Source organism: Serinus canaria, chromosome 2 (assembly GCF_022539315.1).
Source record: "Serinus canaria isolate serCan28SL12 chromosome 2, serCan2020, whole genome shotgun sequence".
Lineage (NCBI taxonomy): Eukaryota > Metazoa > Chordata > Aves > Passeriformes > Fringillidae > Serinus > Serinus canaria.
This window is the reverse complement of record NC_066315.1, coordinates 130,621,960-130,645,429: the sequence shown is the minus strand read 5'-3', so window position 1 is coordinate 130,645,429 and position 23,470 is coordinate 130,621,960. Positions and strand designations below refer to the sequence as shown.

Here is a 23,470-nt window from a genome sequence, read left to right as displayed (position 1 = left end):
GCTGTAGGGTTGCAGCTGAATTTAAAAATAAACAAGAAGCTTTTATGTTTGCAAATTGTTTGTGCTGCTTTTTAAAGGAAGAAATCTCAACACTTGAGGGCTGGATCTCAGGTTTAGGCTAACAGGTACTCATGGTTAGAGGCAGCATCTTCTGTACTAATTCAGTTTACCAAATCTGGTATTTCTGTGGTCTAGGAGGCTTTTAAATCTGACTTAAGGTGTTGGGTTTTTTAGAGATCTGCTAAAAAGGCTACAGTTGAAGGCATATAACCAGTGTTACTATGTAAAAACCACAAAACATGGTTTTACCTCAGAACCTGAAATAAAGCAGGTTTTTTTTGGAGGCTATAATGAGGAAGCGTTTAGCTGTTCTAAATAATGGAGAAAATAAGCACAGTAGCTTTTCTATGAATTGCATTGTGCTTGCTTTGTATTTTCTGCCTGTAACTGCTGGATATAGATAATGTGTCACAGTCTATTGCACAAAGGGGCCTAACTAATGTTTCTATGATTATGTAGAAAGAGCTGTTTAGGATGATGCTTTTGAAGGAAAAAGGTAAAATTCACCACAGAAAAGGTACATGAGTCTGAATGTGAGGGGGTGAGTGGAAAGGAAAAGGCTTTGCAATCCCTCCTCAAAAGCATGAGGGCAAGGAAGCTGTATTTCAGAAATGCTTACTGTGTTGTGAGGCCTGGCAATGGAGGTGTAATTCACTAATTAAAAAGTAACAGAGTAAGTGGAATAGTGCAGCTACATCTTGACATGCTCATTTGTGTCAATAAGCACTAAGAACTGCTGTAGCATCCTCAGCTGGCAGAGGAGCATCACTCTAGGTCTTCTGCAGATCTTTTTTGACTTTGTATTCTGTTGGTAAATGTGTGAAACATAGCAGGAAAACTGAGTATTTATCTTTTAAAATTTGGTGGGAAACTTTCTGACCATCCTGAATGTGGCAGCACTGTCAGGGTCTTGTCAGCACTTTGGGACCCAGTGTGTCACCTGACATGAGGCCTCTGGCTAATGCAGTGGTGTGCAGAGGATTCCCAAACTCCCCTATGTTGACTCATGCTTGGACACCATTAAGGCAATAAAGCTTAAGAAAGTTTCACAGGATTCAGTCTTCAAAGCCGTGAGTGGGTGTGTTTGTGATGACTTTTCTACCCATTTTATGCAGCAGTTGTTTTGCATAGAGAAACTCTGCTTACTGCTCAGTCTGTGTCAATGTCAGTGAAAAATGTTTAGAGAAACTCTCATCAACCTGGCTAAATCCTACTGTGTGCTGACAGACGCATCTTCTGGCATAGTGTGGTGATGTTATAGGTGGGATAATTGTACTGGTAAAATAACTCCTGCTATTGGCATGTATTGTATTTCCAGCATAGGTACAGCATCAGATGTACTTTAAATGACTGGCATTCAGCTTTTTCTTGCTTTGTGCTTTCAAAGTAGTGTTTACAGTATTTACAGTGCTAGTGGAGTCTGCCTGTAAATGCTGCTAGATCATTCCCCTTCTCCTGTGCTGAATGGGCTCTGTCTTTTCAACCTGGTGGTTTTTATTTATTTATTTTCAGCTGGTCTAGAATAATCTTTTCCATTATTTTTTTTTCCAAAAACACTTCAGTAAGATTTAAATTTTCACCTAGTGTAGCCATAAGCAAAGATCTGTGGCTAGTCCTCTGTCCTTGCCTTCCTTTTCTAATGTTCTCCCTTCATTTTGCATTAAGTTCAGCTGTGAGATAAGTTTCATGGTACTTCTGCCATTTCCTGACGCCAATGGTTTTTCTGGAGGCTGTGAGTTTCCTGTCTGGAAGCTACAGGCAGTGTTTCTGGCAGGATGGAGTATTTTTGTTTCCCTGGCTAGACCTTTCCCTGTCTTTGTTTTTGTCTCTTTTTCTCTCAGTTGTTCTTTCTTTCCCTTTTCTTTTGTTGTTGTTTAATCTTGGGCTGTATTTTATATTGCAGCAGTTAATTTAGAACTATTATTGCAAAAATTGACATGGTGATACGAAAAATATCCATGCAGGATTTTTCAGTTAACGTACTTGGCCAAATAAATTAATAGGTCAGGCTGCAGGAGAATTGAATGTGTTTTGCTAGGTTTTGACCTAATATCACCTCTTGAGTGAACAGGAGTTGTTGGTTAGGCTGGTGCAACTTTGTACCTGACCTGAGGGCAGTTTCAGAAGTTGTGGCATTAGCCATAACAGAGTTCAGAAAACTCTGTCATAGTTTCTGTCTGTATCCCTGACTTGCTTCTGCTAGAATAGACAGGCATGGATTAGTCACTCAGTCATCCAAATTTTTCTGAAAGTTTTATATTGAAGTATATTTACCAAATTATTCTCTGTAACAAGATATCAAAGAAGACCAATGCAGGGCAGTTGTTCAGCTCTCAAGGGAGATAGTGGCAAAGTAAGTTGCTATGAGTTGTCACAGTGACTTTCAGAAACTGACCGAGTTCTTATCCCCGTGGTAAGGTCTTATTAGTCAGCCTAACCTGATGTCTTACCTGGACAGCCTAACCTGGAAGAATTCAGAACTCTTACTAACTTTTTAGCAATTCTAAATCTCTTTTAACTAGTTTACTTTAAAAGTGTTATGCAAAGTATATCTGTGTATATGGTTTTTTTTTTTTTAAATGGTAAAATAGCACCAAATGTTTAATCAAGTAATCCATTAATGGCTCCCAGGATTTCTTAGTTGGAGGCAAAGCTATTTCAAGACTGGGACGGGGAGGGGGATATTGGTGTTTGTGAATTGTCTTTCTATGTTTTTTTTTTTGTCTCCCTTGCCTCCAAAATAGAGGTTGATTATGCCAGAGATAAAACAGAGCTGGAAGATGCTGCCAGTCAGACAGTCAATAATATCTTCCCTCAGCACAAGACAGAAACTCTGGCTCTTGCTGAATTTAAAAATCATTAGGAGCTAGGAACTGCAATCTGTAACCTCTTATGTATCCCCTCAAGCTGCTGTCTCTGCTATGCTGTTCAAATTCTGTCTGTGTGCTCTCTCTGGAACTCCTGTTCATGGTTCCAGATCCCTCTACCTACAATATTTGTCCCATCTCATTTCTTGCTATGCTTTATTTGGTTTGTTTTTGTAGTGGGGCAAACTTGTAAGCCTGCTTGAAAATAAAAGATTGTCAGAATTCAGTATGTAGCCGTTACTGTTCGACCAGGCAAAATTACAGACCTGAAATTAAATCTGCTTATTCTGGAAATTTGTTGGTATTGGTTATTTTCATTTTGGAACATTTTCTGTAGGAATGATCTCAGCATTCAGGAGTGATGCAATGTTTTCCACTTGCAGGGATGGTGACACTGCAGGAAACAAAAACTGTCTTTTGTTATTTCACTGGTGTATGTCTTTAATTATTTTGCAATGTATAGTGTAGAATAAAAAGCAAGTGCAGGAATGAAAGTATTAATACAGTTAGATTAAACCTTTTTTTTTGGTACATAGTAGACACAGCTTGTGCAGGTTTTAAATCCCTTAGTGTTGCTTCCACTTTTCAGAGCACTAGCTAGTAAAATATTTTAGAACAATACTTATTTTTATGTATCTGTATCTATATATAGATATATAAATCTCTCCACAATACTCAGAAGTGAACGTACATGACCATCATTGCGCTAAGAGAACACATTCCAGTTCCTTTTGCAAGAAAAGCGTAGTGTGAGGATTTTAATGATTAAAGGATTAAAGTAGTTAAACGTTTTGGTGATTTTTGTTTTGCTTCCTTCTTGGTTTTGTTGTGTTTTTTTCCCTTCAGTGTTTCCAAGACTTTGGTTTCCTCTTGGCAGAGTTTGGTGTACATTTGTTTGCAGAAGGCACCACAGTGCACAGGAGAAGCTTTTGACACGCAAGCGAATGCGTGGTTGAACTAAGATTGCTCTGCTGAGTTAGATAAGGGAAAATTGCAAATAGTCTTAACTTGCAACAGACACAGGCCTGCAGATACACAAATAGAAAGCATCTCTCCACTGAGTTCTTAGCTTTGGTCAGCCACTGCACACAATATGCCCAGATTTAATGCTGCTGACTTGGAAAATTAATGTTTTTAGAATTTAAGGAATTCTTTCCCTTTTGCCGCCAGACTGAGGGAGGCACTTTGGGTGTACTCTCTTATTTACAGGCATTATCTGCAAGAGGAACGGTTTTGCCAGTCATTTGTGCAGAGACTTTCAGAATGAGCTGAGCAGCTTGCGAGACTTCCTTTCCTAATAGCAGCTGTCATGGACACATGATACAGGATGTATTGCTCATAAATTTCTAAGGAAGAAGCATAACTTTTTTTTTTTTTTAATAAGCTGTTGAAGATTTTTCTAGCTGTCAGGGTTAGTTTGTCATGTGTTACATACCATTGTGAATTTTAAAACAGAATGTTGTATATCAGTTCACTTTTGACAGTTCTGTAGGCTTTTCTGTATTTTAAATACTGTCAATCTTTTGATTTTCATACCCAGTCAGTCTGACTCTCTCAGTCCTTGAGCCCAAGTGGGCTCATAGTCAGTCTGTTTGTGTCATTGTTTTACAAACAATATTGCTTTGTTCTGTAAGTGAAAATAGAATTTCCAGATAATTGACACAGGACCTTAAGGAAAAATAAAGTGCAGTCAGAACAAACTGAGACACGGTAACAGTGCAGTAGAGATAATTTAATCTCTGCCTCACATATGCTTTTCTCTTAATTTTGTATAATAGTATCCATGAATATCAGGGGTTTTTAATAACATCGAATCATAGAATTATGTGGGCTGAAAAGGACATTAAAGATAATCTAGTTCCAAGCCCCCTGCCCTGCATGGGCAGGAATATCACCTACTAGATGAGGCTGATCAAGGTTATGTCCAACCTGGCCTAGAACACTTCCAGGAGTGGGGCATCCGTAGCTTCTCTGGGCAGCCTGTGCCAGTGCCTCACTATGCTCTGAGTAAAGAATTTCTTCCTAACATCTAACCTAAATTTCTCCATAAGAAGTCGGGTGAGACTAATTATTAGAAGACTTGATCTAAAGTAAACTGACTGCATTGTAGCAACTTCCATATGTTAAAGCAACTCCTGTTGCTCCTGGAAGACCCCTTGTTCCTCACTTGGCACTTGTCTAATGGTCTACATGTGCCAAACTGGCTTATTCCAGTTTGGCACATGTAGACCATTAGGGTCTGACTTCCTCTCAAATTAGGGATAAGGGACCTACCCTATTCTGCTTACTGTGCTGATATGGGCATGTTCCAGATCTTGTCAGCACCTTCACTGAGCCCACTGTGAGCTCCAAATTAGTGAGTTGAGTGCTTGGTATGGTACTTGCTAGAAACTCTGCTCCCAGTCTTTGGATTTACATAAATTAAAGAAATTATATTATGCCACTGCAGCTGTTTTTCTGTCATTTAAAGATGATATGTGAAGTTTAAGTCTTGACATGGTAGATTTCTAAAGTTTGGAAAACTTGAGTTAGTTGTGGATTTGGGAATTCTGTTATTGGAATAATGGCCTCTGCATCTATCAACAGTCCATTGTAAGCATAAAGAAATGAGATGTAATTGACTAAATGATCAAGTGATTTTCACTCTGGAAAGGATTTACTACTAGTAGGAGCAACTCCAGTAACTTTTGTAATAAATGTTCTTCATACTATAAGAAAAGCATTTGCATACATACCTCTTAGAACAAAGCAGGATAGAAAGTAGAAGATACCTTCTTGTGAAAGTGTCTGAAAGGTAAGACTTCCATAACATGTAAATTACCATATTGTTGCCTTTTTTTGAAGGAGAAAAGTCACGATGAAGTAAAATTTACATGAGCATATATTTGAAGTAGTTTTACACAGTTCAGTTTGATTTAAATGAATTATTTAAGAGGCTTTGACGAATTTTTTGCATCCTGTATGTCATACTGTAACAAACCACTGTAAATGTTTAATAAGTATCTGTATGTCTGAGTTTGTGTTAAAAGCTTGAGAAATCTTCTGATACAAATTTGTCAATTTTCTTTTGAAGAATTAACTGTTCAGTTTAGTCCAAATACTATCAACTCTTTGTTTCACCTTTTATTAGAAATCAAAGAAGACAATCAAAAATACTACACAAATTAAGTTCAAGTGTCTTTACAGTCTTTGAAATTCCACATGGAAAATGTTGATTCTTGATCTTGAATATGAAGGGAAATCTAGTGAAGGAGTCATAAAGGTGTTTAGCTAATTGTTGCAGTTGTGTGTCACCTGCACAATATGCATTTGCCTAACACAATATGCTGCACTGTGTTACCATTAAAGGATTATATTTTTCATCTTAGTGCATATAAAGGTTCTGCCAGAGAACCCTTGTTGTTTCAACATAATTTCCATCTGTTTTCTTCCAAGTTGCAAAGTGTTGGTTCTGCTTGTACTAAATCATCTGCAATAAAAGTAACAGTCCTAACATGCCCTCACACCATGTGCATTGACATGACTATGGTGAGATGTTTTTAATGGGACAGAGTGCTGCAGAAGCACACAGATGTCAAAATTTAACCTTGTCTAAGATGTTAAACTTTTCCAGGCTGTTCATCACTCTTTTAACATGGCAGTGCCAGGTAAATACTTGAACCTGAGGCATGTGTAAAGTGAGTAGGGATACACTCTTTTAGAAATCTTCAGGCAAAAGTGTTTATATTTTTCCCCCAGTTTTACACACTGCTGTGGAATGAGCTGACATTTAAAGAATGGCCATTGAAATCAGGTACTTGTTTGCCATTTCAAAATCCTGTGTGTTGGTATTTGAGTAGCTTCAGCTCTTTCATATTTTTGTTTTACGTTTTATTCCACTATGTTTATAGCTCTTAGACATGGATTAAATGAAAAGGAAAATTTGTTTTTGATGCCTCTTTTAGATGATTAGTGATATTTCTATGTTAACAACATCACGGCTTAGAAATTTTAGAATTGTGTGTGATTGGTAGGAGGTGCTTATTGGAAGAGAGAAGCAGAAATTATCTATGATGGTGGTTGAAATTCAAGCTCTGAAGGTTTATTCTTTTTTTTTTTTTACAGCTCTCTTCAAGCTGGATCAGTGCATTTCAGAAAGCAGCTAGAGAGTACAGATGCTGGGAATTGCAGATATCAGAAAGGAAGCTATTAAGAGTCAGTTTTAATCAAGAAGTAGCTTTCAGTATGCTAACAGAGTTGGAGGAGCAAATGCCTAAGATGAAGAGAGTTTGTTTGGAGCAGAAGTCTAGATTGGCTATTTAAGCACCAATTACATGAGGGAATATTTATGGTATTTAGTGAGGATGTAGATACATTTGTGTTTATGGTGGGTTCTGTCCTTTCTTATGCTGATGTTTAAGTCTGCCTTTGTTTTGCAAACATGTGAAGCTGTTTGTTGTGATGACAGACTTTTTGCCCCAGATTGGGCATGTAATGGAACAGTAGGCAGCATGCTGAGCTTGTGCCTCTGGTGTGTTTGGAGGACAGTTAGAGCATGAGGGAACTAATCTCCCCCAGCAGCTGGGCTTATGGAGGTAGGCATTTGTCACTCTTTTCTTGCAAAATCAGCAGAGTTATTCTCAGCTGCACTTAGGGCATTTCCGAAGTGTTTTGAAATTGATGAGAAAAGCAAAGCTTGTGCCATGGACAGCCATATTAGAAGATACTCATCACCCCAGTCATCTCTTCAGCTGAAATCTTCTCCCTTGGCAAGATTATTCCCAATTCCTTTCCATCCCCCTCCATTATATGGTCACCAATAGCATTTACTTAAAGAAGCGTGGTCAAAAAGTACTATTGAAGGCATTTAGCAGAATACTTATTAGGTTTCCCTAGCAAATAGTTTAGGCAGGGTTGCAGAAGGAACAGATACCAGCTTAATACTGAGCTTCAGATAGTTGCAACTCTAAATGTCCTTTATGCATCTTCAGATGACAAGGTGTGTTTGTGCTGTGGCAACTGGTGTTTTGTGGTAAGTCTGTGGCACGAGCAGAATGCAAAGCACGGCTGGAATTCGGATTTGTGGTAGGGCTTTGGGCATGGCAGGGAGCCAGAAATATGTTTTTTCTGTAGTCGGTAAGTGCTTTTGAGGAAATGTTGAAAACAGTAGTGAACTTAAAAGTTTTAGGATTTGCAGTCTCTGTTTTTTCTGCCCATTTGCTGTTGCCCATATTAGTTTTTTTGTTGAACTTGACAGAGTTCATACTGGTCAGTAAGAGTAATGCAAAACTTGCAATGTATGTTGCCTCAAAATCATATTGTTTATTACTAATACAGTTTGTGTGTTTCAGCTCATTTTAAGTTGTTGGATTTCAGAGCTTCAGTTTGCACAGAGTATCCTATCCCCTTCATGTGAACTTGTTGTTGCTGGAATAATGCAGGCATTGTTTTTTCTGGCTGTACAAAATCAAGTATTTTTCACTTATTTTGTCAGCAGAAACATGCAGATGCTGTGTTGGGTTGGGCAACATGAGAACTGGCCAGTGCTCCAGATTGCGCTAGTAAAGCTTTTATGATTTTGTGCAGCTCTGATCATTATTAGTATTGTAACATTTGTCTTCATTTTTTCCTCTAATAAATCATCTGCTGAATCTTTTCACTTCAGCAAAGTCATCTTTGAACGTCACTAGAATGTCAGTCCAAAATTACTATATAAGGAAGAGCTTGGCTTTTGAAAGTAGTTCTGTGCATTTAAATCTAAAGAGCATAATTGATGATTGTCTGAAATAACTGGCAGAGCAACTGCCAGTTGTCTGAAATAACTGAAATAACTTTTCTTTTCAAAAGTCCTGTCAAAGTTTAACTATTTTCCTTAGAAGAGCAATCTGCTTTTTTGGAGAGACTGCTTATCAGATCACATTATGCAGACAGAACTATGGGATGTACTGGTCTCTTTTTTTACATCATGGGAGAATCTTTGTTTATTTAAAAAGAAAAAAAGTACAACTGGTTCATCACCAGAACTGCTATTTCTTGATTTTGTACATCTGTTGGAACTGGCAGAAATGCTGTAATAACACATTCTTTTTTCTCCAGAGAAAGGGAGGAGGGGAAGGCTTGTAGTCATACACTTGGCTGTGTTACTGTGTTTACTTCCTACCTTTTTCTGTTGTATTTTTAAAAACAAACAAAACCACAACACCCCCCCCCAAAAAAAAAAAAAAAAAACCAAAAAAAACCCCAAAAAACCAAACAACTAGCAACAGACTTTTTGCCTGAAATGAATGCTTTGCTTGCTGTTAATTTTGTTCATGAACTCTCCTGATTTAGGAGTTTGGCACTTTCCACTGCCCTCGTGGTATCTGTGTGAACATACCAATGTTAGTAATTATCCAATTATAAAAAATGTTTTTAAGGTTATTCTTGCAGTTCTGAACATACAAATTTATGTCAAAATTGTCAGCAGTGGACTGTATCTGTAGTATATTTCACACATGGTCTACCAGTTATGTCTGTCTATGATATAACATAATACCAAGATCCTGAAGAGAAGGATGTCTTCTTCTTTGAAAATTATGGAGTAGTTTTTTTCAGTTTCACTTTTTTTTATTTTTTTAGATCAGGGTATGTTTTAGTTCATTTAATGAGAAACAGCGGCTGCAAAGTTATTGAATTTGTTTTGGGAACAGGAGCAGGTAAAGCATCCAAGATCGTTTTTTGACTAAAAACATTCCCTTAGGAGGGAAGGAAGAGTATGTTATGTTCTTGAAGTATTTATACTCTTTATTTTAGACTCTGAGGGTAAGCTAAGATTATTTTTTAATATGTTCACCGTGGTAAGATTTTCCTTTATTAGAAAAACAAGAAGAAAGAAGAAAGCAGTAATAATTCAGCATTTGAAAAATAGAATATGGTGGCTTTTTAATTCTAAAAAAACTCTAGGTGCTCAGAATGTGAGACCTCTTTTTACCAAAACCAGGAGATGTACATGTTTTTTGGTAGGGATTTTGTGTGGGATTGGGTTTTTTTTTCCTTTTTTTCTCATGTCTTTAATTTTCACACTTGGGGAAGGTAGTATTCCTGTGGAGTACTGCCATGCTGGCTGGTAGTGGAAACCGAGCGGTGCTGTCTTGGCTCCCTGCTGGTACAGACTGAGCAGCTGCCTGGTGGTGTGCAGAGGGCCCAGCAGTGGCTCTGGTGAGAGGGACAGCCTGTGGGCTATTTCTGTGTTTCCTCTTTGGAGAGGGATTCCTGTTTCCGCTGCTGGTGAGCCGTCCCCTGAAACTTCCCTAGTCTTGACCCAAGCAGCCCAGTGATCCCTTCCGGGGGCTGCTGCACGTGTTTGGATTTGTGCCGGTCTCTAACGGCTGTGCAGCCTGCTTAGCTCTTATAAACACAGGCATTCATCTCTACATTCCTTTGTTCCTACCTTTGGACTTAATTTTAGTATCCAGTTTCAGATTTTATCTTTTGGTAAGGTCATAGAAACCCATTTACACATTTCTGGGGGGTCAGTTGGGAAACACTGAGGAAAGAAAGGATGGCAGTAGTTTTGCCTGACAGTATCTTTCCATGTGGATTTGCAACACTGTGTCACATAAGAAATGCCTTCTCATTCTTCTGTTACAGATGCAGTTCACCAATAAGTAAAAAAATTCCTCTTGTACAGTCAAGCTTCCAAGAAGTGGGAATAGTTGCATGTTTGGGGAGAACTTAGTGGTTTTGGTTGGAGATGATCTGCTGCTTTTTCCTCTGTCAGAGGAAAATAGGAAGAGTTCCTTCTTTCTCTCTCTTGTCACTGTGCAGTCATTTAAGCAACAGAGAACAGAAGGAAATCCTTGGTGTCATCTTATACATAGGTAATAACTGAAGCTTGGTATGTGATGGGAATCTGGATTGTGGACTCTTTTTTTCTTACAGAAATATATCTGATAAAAAATTCAAATGTAGTCACCTTAACTGTAGTCTTTGCCGTGCCCTTCAGCTTCTGTATAATCAAGCAGTGTTGGCTGTCACTCTGCAGCTCTGCTCCCTGAAATATTCAGATGTCTTGTGCTGTAAATATGCATACTTCTCTGAGAACCCTCAGATTTTGAGAATATCTTGAGTTGTTTAGCCACAGTGATTTAATTTCTGCTGTCAGTCTGAATGGTTCAAAAAACACTGAGGAATCTTTCTTTTAATTAACTGTATTAGATTTGTACTTGACCTTATCACATGTGCAGAAAATGTAAGGTAGAGGAAACAGAAAAGTTTCCAATGCTGTAAGCCTGTTGCTAAGCTTTATAGAAGAACTTGCATATTTACTTAATTGTCACCCTGGGTTAATTTCTACTCATGCATAGACACATGCACACACATTACTTCCCTTGGGGGGGAGCAGGGGAGTGCAGATGCCTTTCTCTGCACTGATTAAGTGTAGCAAAGATAGTCCTTGACCAGAAGGAAATTCCAGGCTTGTTAAGATAAGAAGGATGTAAAGGCTAGAAAAAGCTGACAGGAAGAGGTATTGGGTCAGATGGTGAGGAAAAGATGGCAGCAATAGAAATAACAGGTCACTAGAGTGCTGTGACCTTTCAGAACCAATAGTGATAGCTGTGATTCTAATCCTGCCTTTTTTTTTTTTTTTTTTTTCAGGTCTCCTCCTCATACAGGGAATTCTTCTGAAGGATTTGCTGGAAGCAGATACGTGTGAATTTTCTGCATGAAGACTCTCAAACTGGATTACATAATAATATGCCTGTATCCTCTGCCTCTATTTGATCCTTAAAAATGATTAGAATTGTATATGAAATTTAACCCCTTTCTGATGAGTGACCTAGACATGAGTTTACATCGGCAAATGGGCTCTGATCGGGACCTCCAGTCTTCTGCTTCCTCTGTGAGCCTGCCATCAGTTAAAAAGGCACCAAAGAAAAGAAGAATTTCGCTGGGCTCACTTTTTCGGAGAAAAAAAGACACAAAACGCAAATCTAGGGATTTAAATGGAGGTGTTGATGGAATTGCAAGTATTGAAAGTATTCATTCAGAAATGTGTACAGACAAGAACTCTATTTTCTCCACATGTACCTCTTCTGATAACGGAACAACCTCTAGCAGCAAACCAAGCGGAGACTTCATGGAATGCCCCTTGTGCCTTTTGCGGCACTCCAAGGACAGGTTCCCCGAGATAATGACTTGTCACCATAGATCCTGTGTGGATTGCTTACGTCAGTATCTGCGGATAGAGATCTCTGAGAGCAGAGTTAATATTAGCTGCCCAGAATGCTCAGAACGCTTTAATCCTCATGATATTCGTTTGATATTAAATGATGACATCTTGATGGAAAAATATGAAGAGTTTATGCTTAGGCGATGGCTGGTTGCGGATCCTGATTGTAGGTGGTGCCCAGCTCCAGATTGCGGGTATGTATTTTTCCTAGATTTGCAAAAAAGTCACAGTGTAAATACATAATTTTCATAACATCATGATTTTTGAAAAGTCACTTGCTTTACTTAGGATGTTGTTACTATTGTACGAGTAGGTACCAGGTAGAATTATCTTTAATAAGAAAAAAGACAAGAAACCAAAACAAATTAAAATGAAAACAACAGTAAGAACCACTCCAAGCCACAACCACCTTCTCAAATAAAATGCTTTCTGGAGTAGGTTTTCCCCTTTTTTTCTGCACAGAGGGAATTTCAGCCATGTCAAGCAACTTTTATTGGTAGATGCCTGCCATTTATTTGCAGCAAGCAAAAGAAATTTAGATGTTGCACTGCCAAGGTAATGGTACAAAGCTCAAACTGAGGAGAATTGAAAAATTGGTGACTGTAATTTAACTTAATTTGTTAAAGCACTGTGGGTAATTTGGCTTTTTAACTGTGAAAAATGATTTAAGCTTTTCTTTGAATTAAAAGGCCTCTCCTGCTTCAGATATCTTCCATCTTGTGGCTGATGGAGATAGTACTTGTTGCCTGTCAGCAGGATTCTGATGTAAGATAATCAGCTTGTTCCTTCTTATTATCTGGGGAACGCAGTGTTTTAACTTTGCTTTAATACTTTAAACAGTTCTGAAACCATGCTGAATTCTAAGTAGGCTGAATACTACTGAGCAGCAGCTCATCCTGCTTTTGTGCTGCTGGTGTCTCATAATGCCATTCTTCAGCAAGCTGCTTTTTTTGAGATTGTTTGTGTTATCATACTGCTTAAAGATTATAGGCATGACTGCAATCCAGATGTGCAGTGCACACTAAAAACTCAGAGGCTGACAGCTCTGTTTCAAAGCCTCACAGATGATCAATAAGAAGAATGAATAAGAGGAAGAATGTTGCAGGAGAACGAGCAAGATAGGACTGACTGTTAGGTAGATTAAATACTCCAGTGTTAATAACCAGGTGCTTAATGTTTAGGACTTATTTAAAATACAATTTTGCTTTCATACTTTGAAAGAAACAGAATTTGCTAACACAAGTCAAAAGCAGGGACTGGAAAGGTGATAGTTTCATACGTAGTCCAAAGTGGATGGCATTGCTGTGGCATAGTTTGAGGACAGAAGGAAAAATAACTTGAGGGATGTTTTGGTTGCATGAGCTTGTAACAAAGTCATATGAACAAAGCCAGTACAGTTTACTCTTAATATTTTGATACTGAAAAATAAAACAACCACTAGAAGGTATTATTTGATATTCAGAAGGATGTTTTGCCCTGTGTTTTTGTGGTATAATCTATGATTATTCAGGCTCAGGAGAAGCATTTAAGACCTGTTAAAATATTTTCTAGTATACCATGTTTCAGTGGTTCAGATACTTTTTTAGTATTTAATAAAGTAGACTAAGGCAGGTTTGTTTAACCTGTTTTGGCTTTTATGTGTCCATTTTCTTATCTGCTTTTTAAGAAAAAACCTCCTAAGTATCTTTCAGTGGTCAGAAACTGTGATGATAATTGCTATGGATAACACCACCATAAAAATAAAAAGTGGGTGTTCAGAGCAAAGTTAAAGTTCCATGCAGTCATGTGGGACCACAGCAATGCATTAGTGTGCAGCAAGTAGTTAAATCATTGCTGCAGAACTGCTTGTTGCATGGTCCGTACTCTGGGAGGGGAGTCCTGTGAAAAATACAGTATGTTGCCAGGCAGATAAATTCTGCCATGTCTGTGTGAAGGGAACAAACTTGTACTGTATGGGCAACCTCATGTTGTGCTTTTGATACCATGATTTTTCCTTATACTTGAAGTGGCAGGGAAATGCTTCACAGTGGTAGATGAGTTCTGCTTTTAATGCACAGATCGTGCTTCTGCACTGAATTCTCATTACTAGTTTAAAGTGGAATAAAGTTGGCTACTCGGGTACTTCTCAGGAGGATCACTGTTTCTGGTTGTCATCCTAAACAAGCAAGAGCTCCTGTAGTCATGTTTTGTCTTTTTCCCATCCTTCTCCTGATTGTTTTGAAACCTTGAGAATCCTTAGATCTGTTGGGCAGCAGGGATTGAGAATTTAGCAAATGTTAATCTAAGTACTTTAGGGGAAAGGGCATACATACTACTTGAGTAACAGAAAGACCATCAGTAGTGTCTCCAGCAAGAGAGATACCTGTGTATGAATCCTCCAGTTAAAAATTTAAATTTTGCTTTCAGGCAGCCATCACAGCACTGTCTGACAAGTCTGTAGGTGCCCAGCTGAGGGAAAGCTCACAGTGGGAGGTAGGAAGGAGAAGTGAGAGTGGTGTGGAAAGTGGGGATTTGATGTTGTGGTGGAGCTTAGCAGGAAGATGAAGGAAGGAACTGTACAGGTGTAAGGTTTAGGGAAGCAAACACTACTCAGACTTCCACAGAAGAGCCTTTGCTAACAAACATTGTTCAGGGATGATGCACGACATTCAGTGCACACAAACTGCAGGTCAGCGCACATTTGCTTTAATAATTACATGGTGCAACAGTAGTCACAGTTTCTCATTGCTTTGGCTGCTAATCCAGTTGTACAATATGCAGTTAAAGCTGGGGTTTATTTCTTTTTCTGAACAGTTTTTGAGGTGTAGAACTGGCAGAATGCATTAGGGTTATGACCTTTTAGCATGGATCAAATATTTCATGAAGGAGATGGATGGAATGCATTTACTAAATTTGCAATTAATCTCAAAGTAGGAGAGGTGCAATAAATTCAGAGGGTAGCATAATTTCCTGATTAGAAACAAGTACTGTAATAGGAAATTAATATGAAATTGAGCATTTTGGTAGGAAAAAATTACTGCACGAATAGTTAAAAAATGGATGGTGCACAACAGTGCTTCAGCTCTTCTCAGTGTTGATCAGACATCCCATGTAGTATTGTTTCAGGGTTTGGGCATCACACTAAGTCAAAAATCTGGACTGGATAAAGAGCAAATAATTTTAAAAACTTTGATCCCTGAAATGAAAAAAATGGAGGGGAACCAGATCAGTCTATTAAAATATAGCGGTTTTTACATCATTGGTCTCCTGGATTCTAAGGAAACAACAATTAATGGTTAAGAAGTAAATAATTCTTTTTCCTCTCTGTTTCAACTGTATTTGGGTAAAAACAAGTCCTAGGGTCAGCAAAATAGGAACCAAACAGATCTTGGAACAAAGTTACTTGCAGTACCAAGTGTATTGCTCTTACTTCCATCCCAGTGGAGAACTGCTTATCCTCCCCATAGGAGAACTGCAGATCAGTTTGGAGGAGAAGCTCTGCTGCAGCAGCTCTGCCCTGGGTGGGCTGAAGGGTCGAGGGGTCTCCTGCCCTGCAGCAGCCCCTTGCCAGAATGGTCCATAGAACTGGCACCACAGACTTTCTGACCCTGGGCTGCTTCATCCACAGCCTCTGTTACCAGCTCAAATGCATCCTGATCCTGGTTGTTACCTGAAACGCTGTGAAAGTCTGGACCAGCTGTAACCTACCAGCAGTGGCTTGATAGGAGACACTGTCACATAGGTGATCTTTCCCTGGGGAAAGAGCACTGGTACAAAGCCTCATGAGCCTTCTCCTAGACCAATATCTTTGTATTCTGTTTTTCATACCAGTTCTCCAGTGTCATCTTAACAAGCATGACTGAATCAGTATTCTAGATGAGTTCTGTCTTTTCTTCTGTTTGAATTATTTAATGGTTTTGCTCTAAGATTGTATTGCTGACATCATTAGAAGAGAACAGTGATGCCTAAATTTTCATGCCTTTATCAGGCAAAAAACAGATCATGCAAAAGAGTACAGATTCTTCTTCCATCTTTTCACTGTGCAGCCTTCAATTAATGGCTCACTGCCTCTAGTTTTTGTTTTACTGGGTAATACTTTGAGTTTGGTTGGTTGTCCTTTCTCTCACTCTCAACAAGGACTTTAGGCCTTCACATCTCCTTTAAAAAGAATGCAAATGTTAAAATTAAACCTGTAATCCTGTACAGTTTGAACTGAGATTTTCTTTGGTCTAAAAAGTTACTTTCTAAAGGTGTGCCAGATACATCAATCCCAGTTAGGGGGTGCGAAAGCTTTGTCAGGGATGTGCCCATGCTTTGTTAGTGATAGGAAGGTGGCAGGATATAAATTGATACTTTATTTTGTGTCTTAGACTTGAGATTTTTTTTTGGTCTAAGATTAGCAAGCTTGAATGTATCCCTGTATGTTGAAGAAGTGTTTGGATCAGAGTCTCTTTGTGTACATGCAAAGCAATTATCTCTTCAGTTTGCAGAAAGTGGGGAAAATGAAGCTGATTAACTTGGCAGCAATATAGAAGAGTCTAGCAATTATTGAAATAAATCTCTACTTGGAAAGCAAGAAATATTTGTAAACAGACAAGCATGTATCTCATTTATAACTGCATCATCTGTAAGTTAAATGTTGAAAGTCCTATTTGTTTGCAAGATTTCTTAGGGAGGAACATCAAATATATGCTGTTTTAAAACAATAATGGAAGGGTCAGGATTTGCATTAACTTTGCAGAGTTTCAGATCTAGCTACTTAAATAAAAATAGCTGAATTTTAAGATAGGCTTGTAAGTGGGAATATTTTTTAAGTATCATTACTAATAAAGAATATTTTGAGTTAACTTATGCAACTGCTATAAAATGGTCAGGGGGTAAAAATAAACAGTCTTTTAAAATAAAATCACCTTAATTTGAACAGACAGAAACTTAAGTCTTGTTGCATTTATAAATCTGTTGAAGTCTACTCAGGGACCCTGTTCATCTGAATAAAAGCATACATCTGTTTTAAGTGTTCCTAGCAGTGGATTTAGTATTATATATTTAAAAGACAGCTATTACATAAAATCATTGAAAAAAGCTGCAATGGGTATGAATTAATAAGCATATATATATATGTTTGTATTTACTGTTAATGTGAATACATAGTATTTTTATCATGTGAGCCTTGCAATGCAGGTCTAATGAAGGAACAGTTTTGTCACTTCAGCTCTTATTGTATAGAACTGTTACTGTAGTGTCTGATGATAAAGTAGAGTAACACAGTTTTGTAAGTCTCGCAGTCTTGGAGGTTTTTTGCTCTGTAGTATTGTCAGAGTAAAGGTGGCATTGAGGCCCATACTCTTATCAATTTTTGTCTTTGTGTTTGAAATTGTTTTTTTAAAATGCTTTAATTATTGAGAAACCAAAATCCTATTTATAAAATGCTTGGTTCGTTGTTTTGACATTTTAAAATACAAAGAGTTAACAAGCATCTATTTAAAGTAAGTAGTGGTATTCATGATAAAAGGCAACTAGTAAAATCCTGATATGTCTTGCAAGTGCTCGACCAGATGTCATCACAGCTGTAGGTTACACTGCAATGGACAGGGTCAATCTAAGACATGCCCAGAGTGACTGGGACATTTCTGAAACTATAACTTTTCCTAATTGCTTAAACACCTTTTTTTGGGTTTATTGTCCCACTCTTCTAAGCTGTGGTATCTTGGTGACTGTAAACCTTCCAGTATTGCATTCAACTTCCAATACAGTGCATCTGAATACTGCATGGAGTGAAGGTGAGCGAGTGTTGCAGTGATTGTAGTATTTCTGTACGATCTCAATCCAATGCAATGGCAATAGAGTTGTGGAAAGAGGAGTTCAGGAACTGGTGCTGGCCACCTCCTGAAGGAAGTAGTCAGCTTCTAATGTCCACTGCCTTTGTACCTGCTTCAGCTGCTCTGGCAGCTGTCTAGTCAGCTTTGTTCTCTACTTAGAGCTGGTTTTATTAACCAAGTTCTCTCCTGCCCCCTTGGCTGTTAAAGGTACGCAGTGATCGCGTTTGGCTGTGCCAGCTGCCCCAAGCTGACGTGCGGGCGAGAGGGCTGCGGGACGGAGTTCTGCTACCACTGTAAGCAGATCTGGCATCCCAACCAGACCTGCGATGCTGCCCGCCAGGAGAGAGCTCAGAGCCTGCGCCTGAGAACAATCCGCTCTTCATCTATCAGTTACAGCCAGGAGTCTGGAGCAGCAGGTATTTATCACTGGGGTGCTGTGTCTGTAAAACATCACTTCTGTACCTTTGCACAGTTAGCCCTAGATAAGGAAGGAATAGAATAGTGACGTGGTAGATAGATACTAGATGCTTTGTCTTTCAGAAACATAAAATAACAATTCTAAATTTGGATTAAAATTTTAAATGTTATGCTTTGAAGTACTCTGTGACCAGAATATCTGACTTAAGTCTTAAAAGCTTGTCACCATTTTAATTTCTTTGTAGTTGAAAAATGGGAAATCAAACTTGCTGCAAGGCATCCTATGTTTTGCACATTGACTTTTTTAGTTGTATCACTTAGTACACTTGCTTTCTCCACTGTAGGTGAAGTTCCCCAGCTGTTAAAATTAAAACTCATAACCACTGATTTTCTGTTTTCAAAAAGACTATTACTCTGATGCCAGCTCTGATGTTTGATATCTTTGTTAGTACTAATTTCTGGTTTTCCAGGAAATGCTCATCTGTCTTGTCTACCAGAAGGCAAACAATTCCATCTCTTAAAGCTGAGCTTGTTTGTAACTCCCAAAAAAAAAAAAAAAAACTGATAAACTATTCAGAGTAGTAGCAGATCAAAATTCCAGTTTGCTGTTGATAAGAATTGGCTCTGAATTACACCAAGCTCTGATTTATTTGGCAGCTTTTGTCTCTGCCTGAACAAGCAAGGTGGATATTTGGGGTGAAGAGTCTCACTTGCACCTTGTAGTTAGAGCTGTTTTTCTCCAATCCAGCCCCAAGTCAAGAGTCTCTAATTTGTAGTTTGCACTGGCTTATTTTAACAATGCATCCCATCTTGCCCTAAAAATTAGCATCTTGCTCTAGCTTTCAAATAAAATTAAAAATAAGATAAATAAATTAGCACACCAGCTCCTTTCCTTACCCCTTCAGTTCCTCTCAGCCTGAAGAGCAGTAGCTCTGCCTTTCCTGTGCTGGAGAACTTGCTCTGTGTACTTTCTCCCCTGTAGGCTGTGCATGTGCTTTCATGTGGGAGTAGCTAATGAATCCTTTCAGCTGCTTCCTCCTTGTGCACTGGGCTTGGCAGAGGCACTTTTTTCTGCTGGTTCTGCACCTCTTTCTTTCTGTCAAGTATGAGCTCTCCTTTCCCTTTGTCTCACCTAGTAGCACTGAGGCAGTAAACTTGGAATTCTGTGCTAGGACCTGCAAGGTATTTCTGCTGCTGTGAATAAACAGCTTGCCCTAAAGTGCAGGTGCTAAGCAGGAGTGAAGATCACAACTGTGGTCTGTGTGTGTGTTTCACTTTTGCTCAATGACCCCTTGTTTGACAGAGCTGGTCCCTTAACCTCATTTTTCCATATTTGACTTGGGAACATGGAGATTCTCCAGAGTTTTCTTCTGCTCCACTAGATTTTTTGGGGGAGTTAGTAAGTATAAAGTAGGGCTGTGAAAAGGACTCAAGAGGAGGTTGGCAGTACCAAAGAAGGACATTAATGTGAATGGGAAAATGGATTTAAGATATGGTAACAGAGTGGAGACTGAATATTAAAGTATGAGATTCATAACAGCATGAAATGTAAAAGAGGATTATATTTAAAGAGACCTTATTATCAGTCCTGTGTTAGCATACATATTTAATGTCAGATTCTAATATATATTTCATTAAGCTTAGAAAATCCTTGAACAGAGAGCATGCATTAACTATTCAATTACTTGAATGTGGTCTACTACACCTTGTTTTCATTAGTTTTGCTCTGTCCAAGGTTTGTAAAAACAGATTTGATACCAAGTCATGGCCAAATGAAGATTTGTAAAGTAACCTTATACAAAACTTCTTCAGTTTTTCAGATAATGGTTCAATCAGTTTTCCCAAATGTATGTCTGTACTGTGATTATATTTGATTGTCTAAAGAACTGATACGATTCTAATATTCATTTTTAAACAGCTGATGACATAAAGCCATGCCCACGCTGTGCTGCTTATATAATAAAAATGAATGATGGAAGCTGCAATCATATGACTTGTGCTGTCTGCGGCTGTGAATTCTGTTGGCTATGTATGAAAGAGATCTCAGATTTACATTATTTAAGGTACATTTAAGAAAAAAAAATTGTGTGGTTGGTGATTTGTTTTCTAAAGTATTTAGAAGGAGATTCCCAAGTGCTGTAAGTCTGGCTTTCTTCATCTTGGAGTAGAGAATCACAGTTGAAGTATTCATGTTAGAGAATTAAGTCAGTTTTCAATATAAGTATTGAAATTAATGCTTTATTATTTTTATTTTAAAATATTTTGTAAATTTTATGCATGCAATATGTTCTTAGTACAAATCAAGTATTTTGGATTAACACACCCTCTTTCTACTGATGTCTTAATACATCTGTATTGTCCTTGTATTAGGCAATACAGAAGTTATGATTTTACAGGTTACTGTGAACCATAGATTGGTGTGTAGCAATATACAATATGCTTCTTATTACATTGCAAAATATGCTCTCAAGGCAAAAAAAACCTGATGAAATAACTGATTATGTGTTACATCTGTAACTTGAACATAGGGACAATTATTGTGTAACTAGAGAAATGTTCAGTAGTGTACAGCTACCTTGATTTACTTACTGTTTCTTTACAGCATTCTTATTTCTCTCTATTAGCCCATCAGGTTGCACATTTTGGGGAAAGAAGCCATGGAGCCGTAAGAAGAAAATCCTGTGGCAGCTAGGGACACTTGTTGGAGCTCCTGTAGGAATTGCCCTAATAGCTGGCATTGCTATTCCTGCTATGATTATTGGAATTCCTGTCTATGTGGGACGTAAGGTAAAAAGTGCTTCAACTCCCAACAAGCTTCAGGTTTTACCTTCTGTTGTATAGCTTGGGTGATACTGTGTTCAGTCGGGTATCTTACCTGGCTTCTAAAAGAAAAAGACAAAACAAAAAACCGATCAATCTTCAAAATACCAAACCAACCAACCCCTGCTTTGTTTAAGGATGTTTGTGTCAGTTGTAGAGGAACTAAAAGCAGTGTTTTTAAGGCTCTAGGTTCTCTTGAAACATGCAGAGAAAAACACTAAACAATTTCCAATTTCTGCATCCTGCTATGAATGTTCCTGCATGCTTTTTCAGAATTGCTCTGGTTTTAATCTCTGGTTTCCCTTCTGTCCCTTAAACTTAAAGAATCTTTAGACTGCAAGGAAGACAAAAAGGTTTTGGTTTTTTTCTTAAAAGCAGCTTAATACCAGAATTTTAGTATAAAATTATGCTAGTCCAGGTTTTTGTATACGCATATTTAATCATTTATACTCAGCAGCTTGTTAACTGCCTTGGCCAGTCCACCAGCATGGAACAGTCTTCATTGCTACCTAGCCTGCCTTCATTTTACTTCTTCTGGGAAGGAGCTAAAAGCAATCATGTTAATCAGAAGGCAGTTGATATATTTCCTCTTAAAAAATACAATACCTTTTACTATAAAGCAATCAACAAATTCTTATATGTAGTTTAGGATATAGTAATATGTTATTAGATCTTTTGGAAATAGGCTTTTTGAAATGATGGCTTGGAAGATTTGTTTTTCTGCTTTTATCAGCATGGATTCTTGCAGTGACTGGCAAAGACACAATTCTGTATTTGTTGGGGAGGGAAGGGGGAGTGTGTCTGCTAGACAGAATGTTCAGGGGCACAGGTTTTCCCCTGTATTTGTTTAATCTTTTTCTTTCTAGCAAGTCCTTTCTGCTGCAGTTGGGTTTTGACCCTTTTATTCTGTTACAGCTTAGTCCCATACAGTCACTGGAGCCTTCTAAGTGAGGAGAGGAAGAAGGCAGCAGTTACCTGTTTCAAATTGCAATTGCATTATTAGCTTTTCTCATTATATTTTGGAATAGGACCCCATCACAGGGCACCTTTCATGTACTCAAGTCTCAGAGCACTCTCACATTAGTCTGTGAAGGCAACCTGGTGAGAATTTCTGTGGTACCCCAGTGCTTAGTGGTTTTTTCTCTGTGACCCCTGTCAAATATTTGCACTTCAAAACATCTGACAGTGGCGATCCCACAGGCCCTTCAAGCTTGGTTTTCTTAGAAAAACTTTGTGTTTTTAACATAGGTATAGGAGGAGAATTTACATTAGATTCGTACTACTCTATTCTTCAGCTGATGCAGAGAATCCTTTTGTTTTGCAATATGCTGCTACATATTTAATGATACTTCAGGTCCATTCTTAACAAACCTAGCACTTCCAGCTTTTCTTGATGAACTGTCAAGAAAACACTGGTTGAGGTTTCTGATTCTCCTCTTCTGGATTTCCTTGTAGTTATTCATGCCACCTTTTTGTCCAGTTTGAACACAGCAGTGAAGCTGCAGCATTACTACTGCTGAGTTAAATGAAACGATGATTCTGTACCAATAACTGCAGGTTACCTCTTCTTCAATAAAGTGCCATCTTCATTTTGTGTGCTCTAAAAGACAGACCCTTTCCCCTGTACTGGTAATTCAGGCAATTGGCTTCTTCATACAGGTAGTCTTGAACTCATTGCCATTCAGCTGCATCTGGTCATTTCAGGCCATTTCAGCTGTAGCTGGTCTTTTCAGATCATTTTTTCAGCTTCTTGACTGGAGTGAATTCGGGCATTCTTGCAGCCATGCCAGATTGTACTGGCCTGAATTTCAACACACACGTTCTTCTCCTTCCATCTTCCACATAAATGAAAATGTTCAATACAATTGGATCCAAGGCACATCTCTCAGAAGAAGTATGGAGTGAAGAGTCTCAATTTGGATAGTTACAAAAAATGACTGTTCACATGTTTTCTGTAGTTTCACATGAAGCTTAGTAGATTTCTCTCATCCTTTTTTTTTCAGTCTGGGTTATTATAACTGCTTGAGTGTCATACAAGAATGTAAGAATTTAATTAGTCAGTGTGTGACATCTGTTTCTCCCCATCCTCAAGGCTGACTTATCTTGTTACAGGAGAAAATTAAATTGGCATGATTTCTGCTTGAAAAAAAATAATTCAGTGTGACCTTTTTGTTTCCTACCTTTGCTTTGATATTTACAAGGTCCCAATTTTCAGGAAATGAAAGTTCATTCAGTGGTCTTTTACTTCCTCAGCTTCTTGGTTTGTACCCTTTTAAAGATTATCATTTCCATTTAACCATTTCCAGTTTTCCTGGATT

At 38.2% G+C, this 23,470-nt stretch overlaps 2 protein-coding genes across 8 annotated transcripts in view; both read left to right on the top strand.

Moving 5' to 3' along the window:
• The window catches only part of PABPC1 (poly(A) binding protein cytoplasmic 1), a 688,709-nt gene that overhangs the window by 157,062 nt on the left and 508,177 nt on the right, over positions 1 to 23,470 (top strand). The window lies entirely within an intron of this gene.
• RNF19A (ring finger protein 19A, RBR E3 ubiquitin protein ligase) overlaps positions 1 to 23,470 on the top strand; it is a 58,122-nt gene that overhangs the window by 25,194 nt on the left and 9,458 nt on the right. For 5 of the 7 annotated variants that reach the window (XM_030232783.2, XM_030232754.2, XM_030232758.2 and 2 more), the window contains 4 exons: positions 11,544 to 12,311; positions 18,123 to 18,331; positions 20,251 to 20,395; positions 20,957 to 21,119. In XM_030232783.2, the coding sequence (XP_030088643.1) occupies positions 11,695 to 12,311; positions 18,123 to 18,331; positions 20,251 to 20,395; positions 20,957 to 21,119 (1,134 nt within the window). In that variant the 5' untranslated portion in view covers positions 11,544 to 11,694. Of the gene's footprint in view, positions 1 to 10,535; positions 10,766 to 11,543; positions 12,312 to 18,122; positions 18,332 to 20,250; positions 20,396 to 20,956; positions 21,120 to 23,470 lie in introns of all 7 variants that reach the window. The other 2 variants (XM_030232769.2, XM_030232762.2) reach the window with 1 other exon arrangement.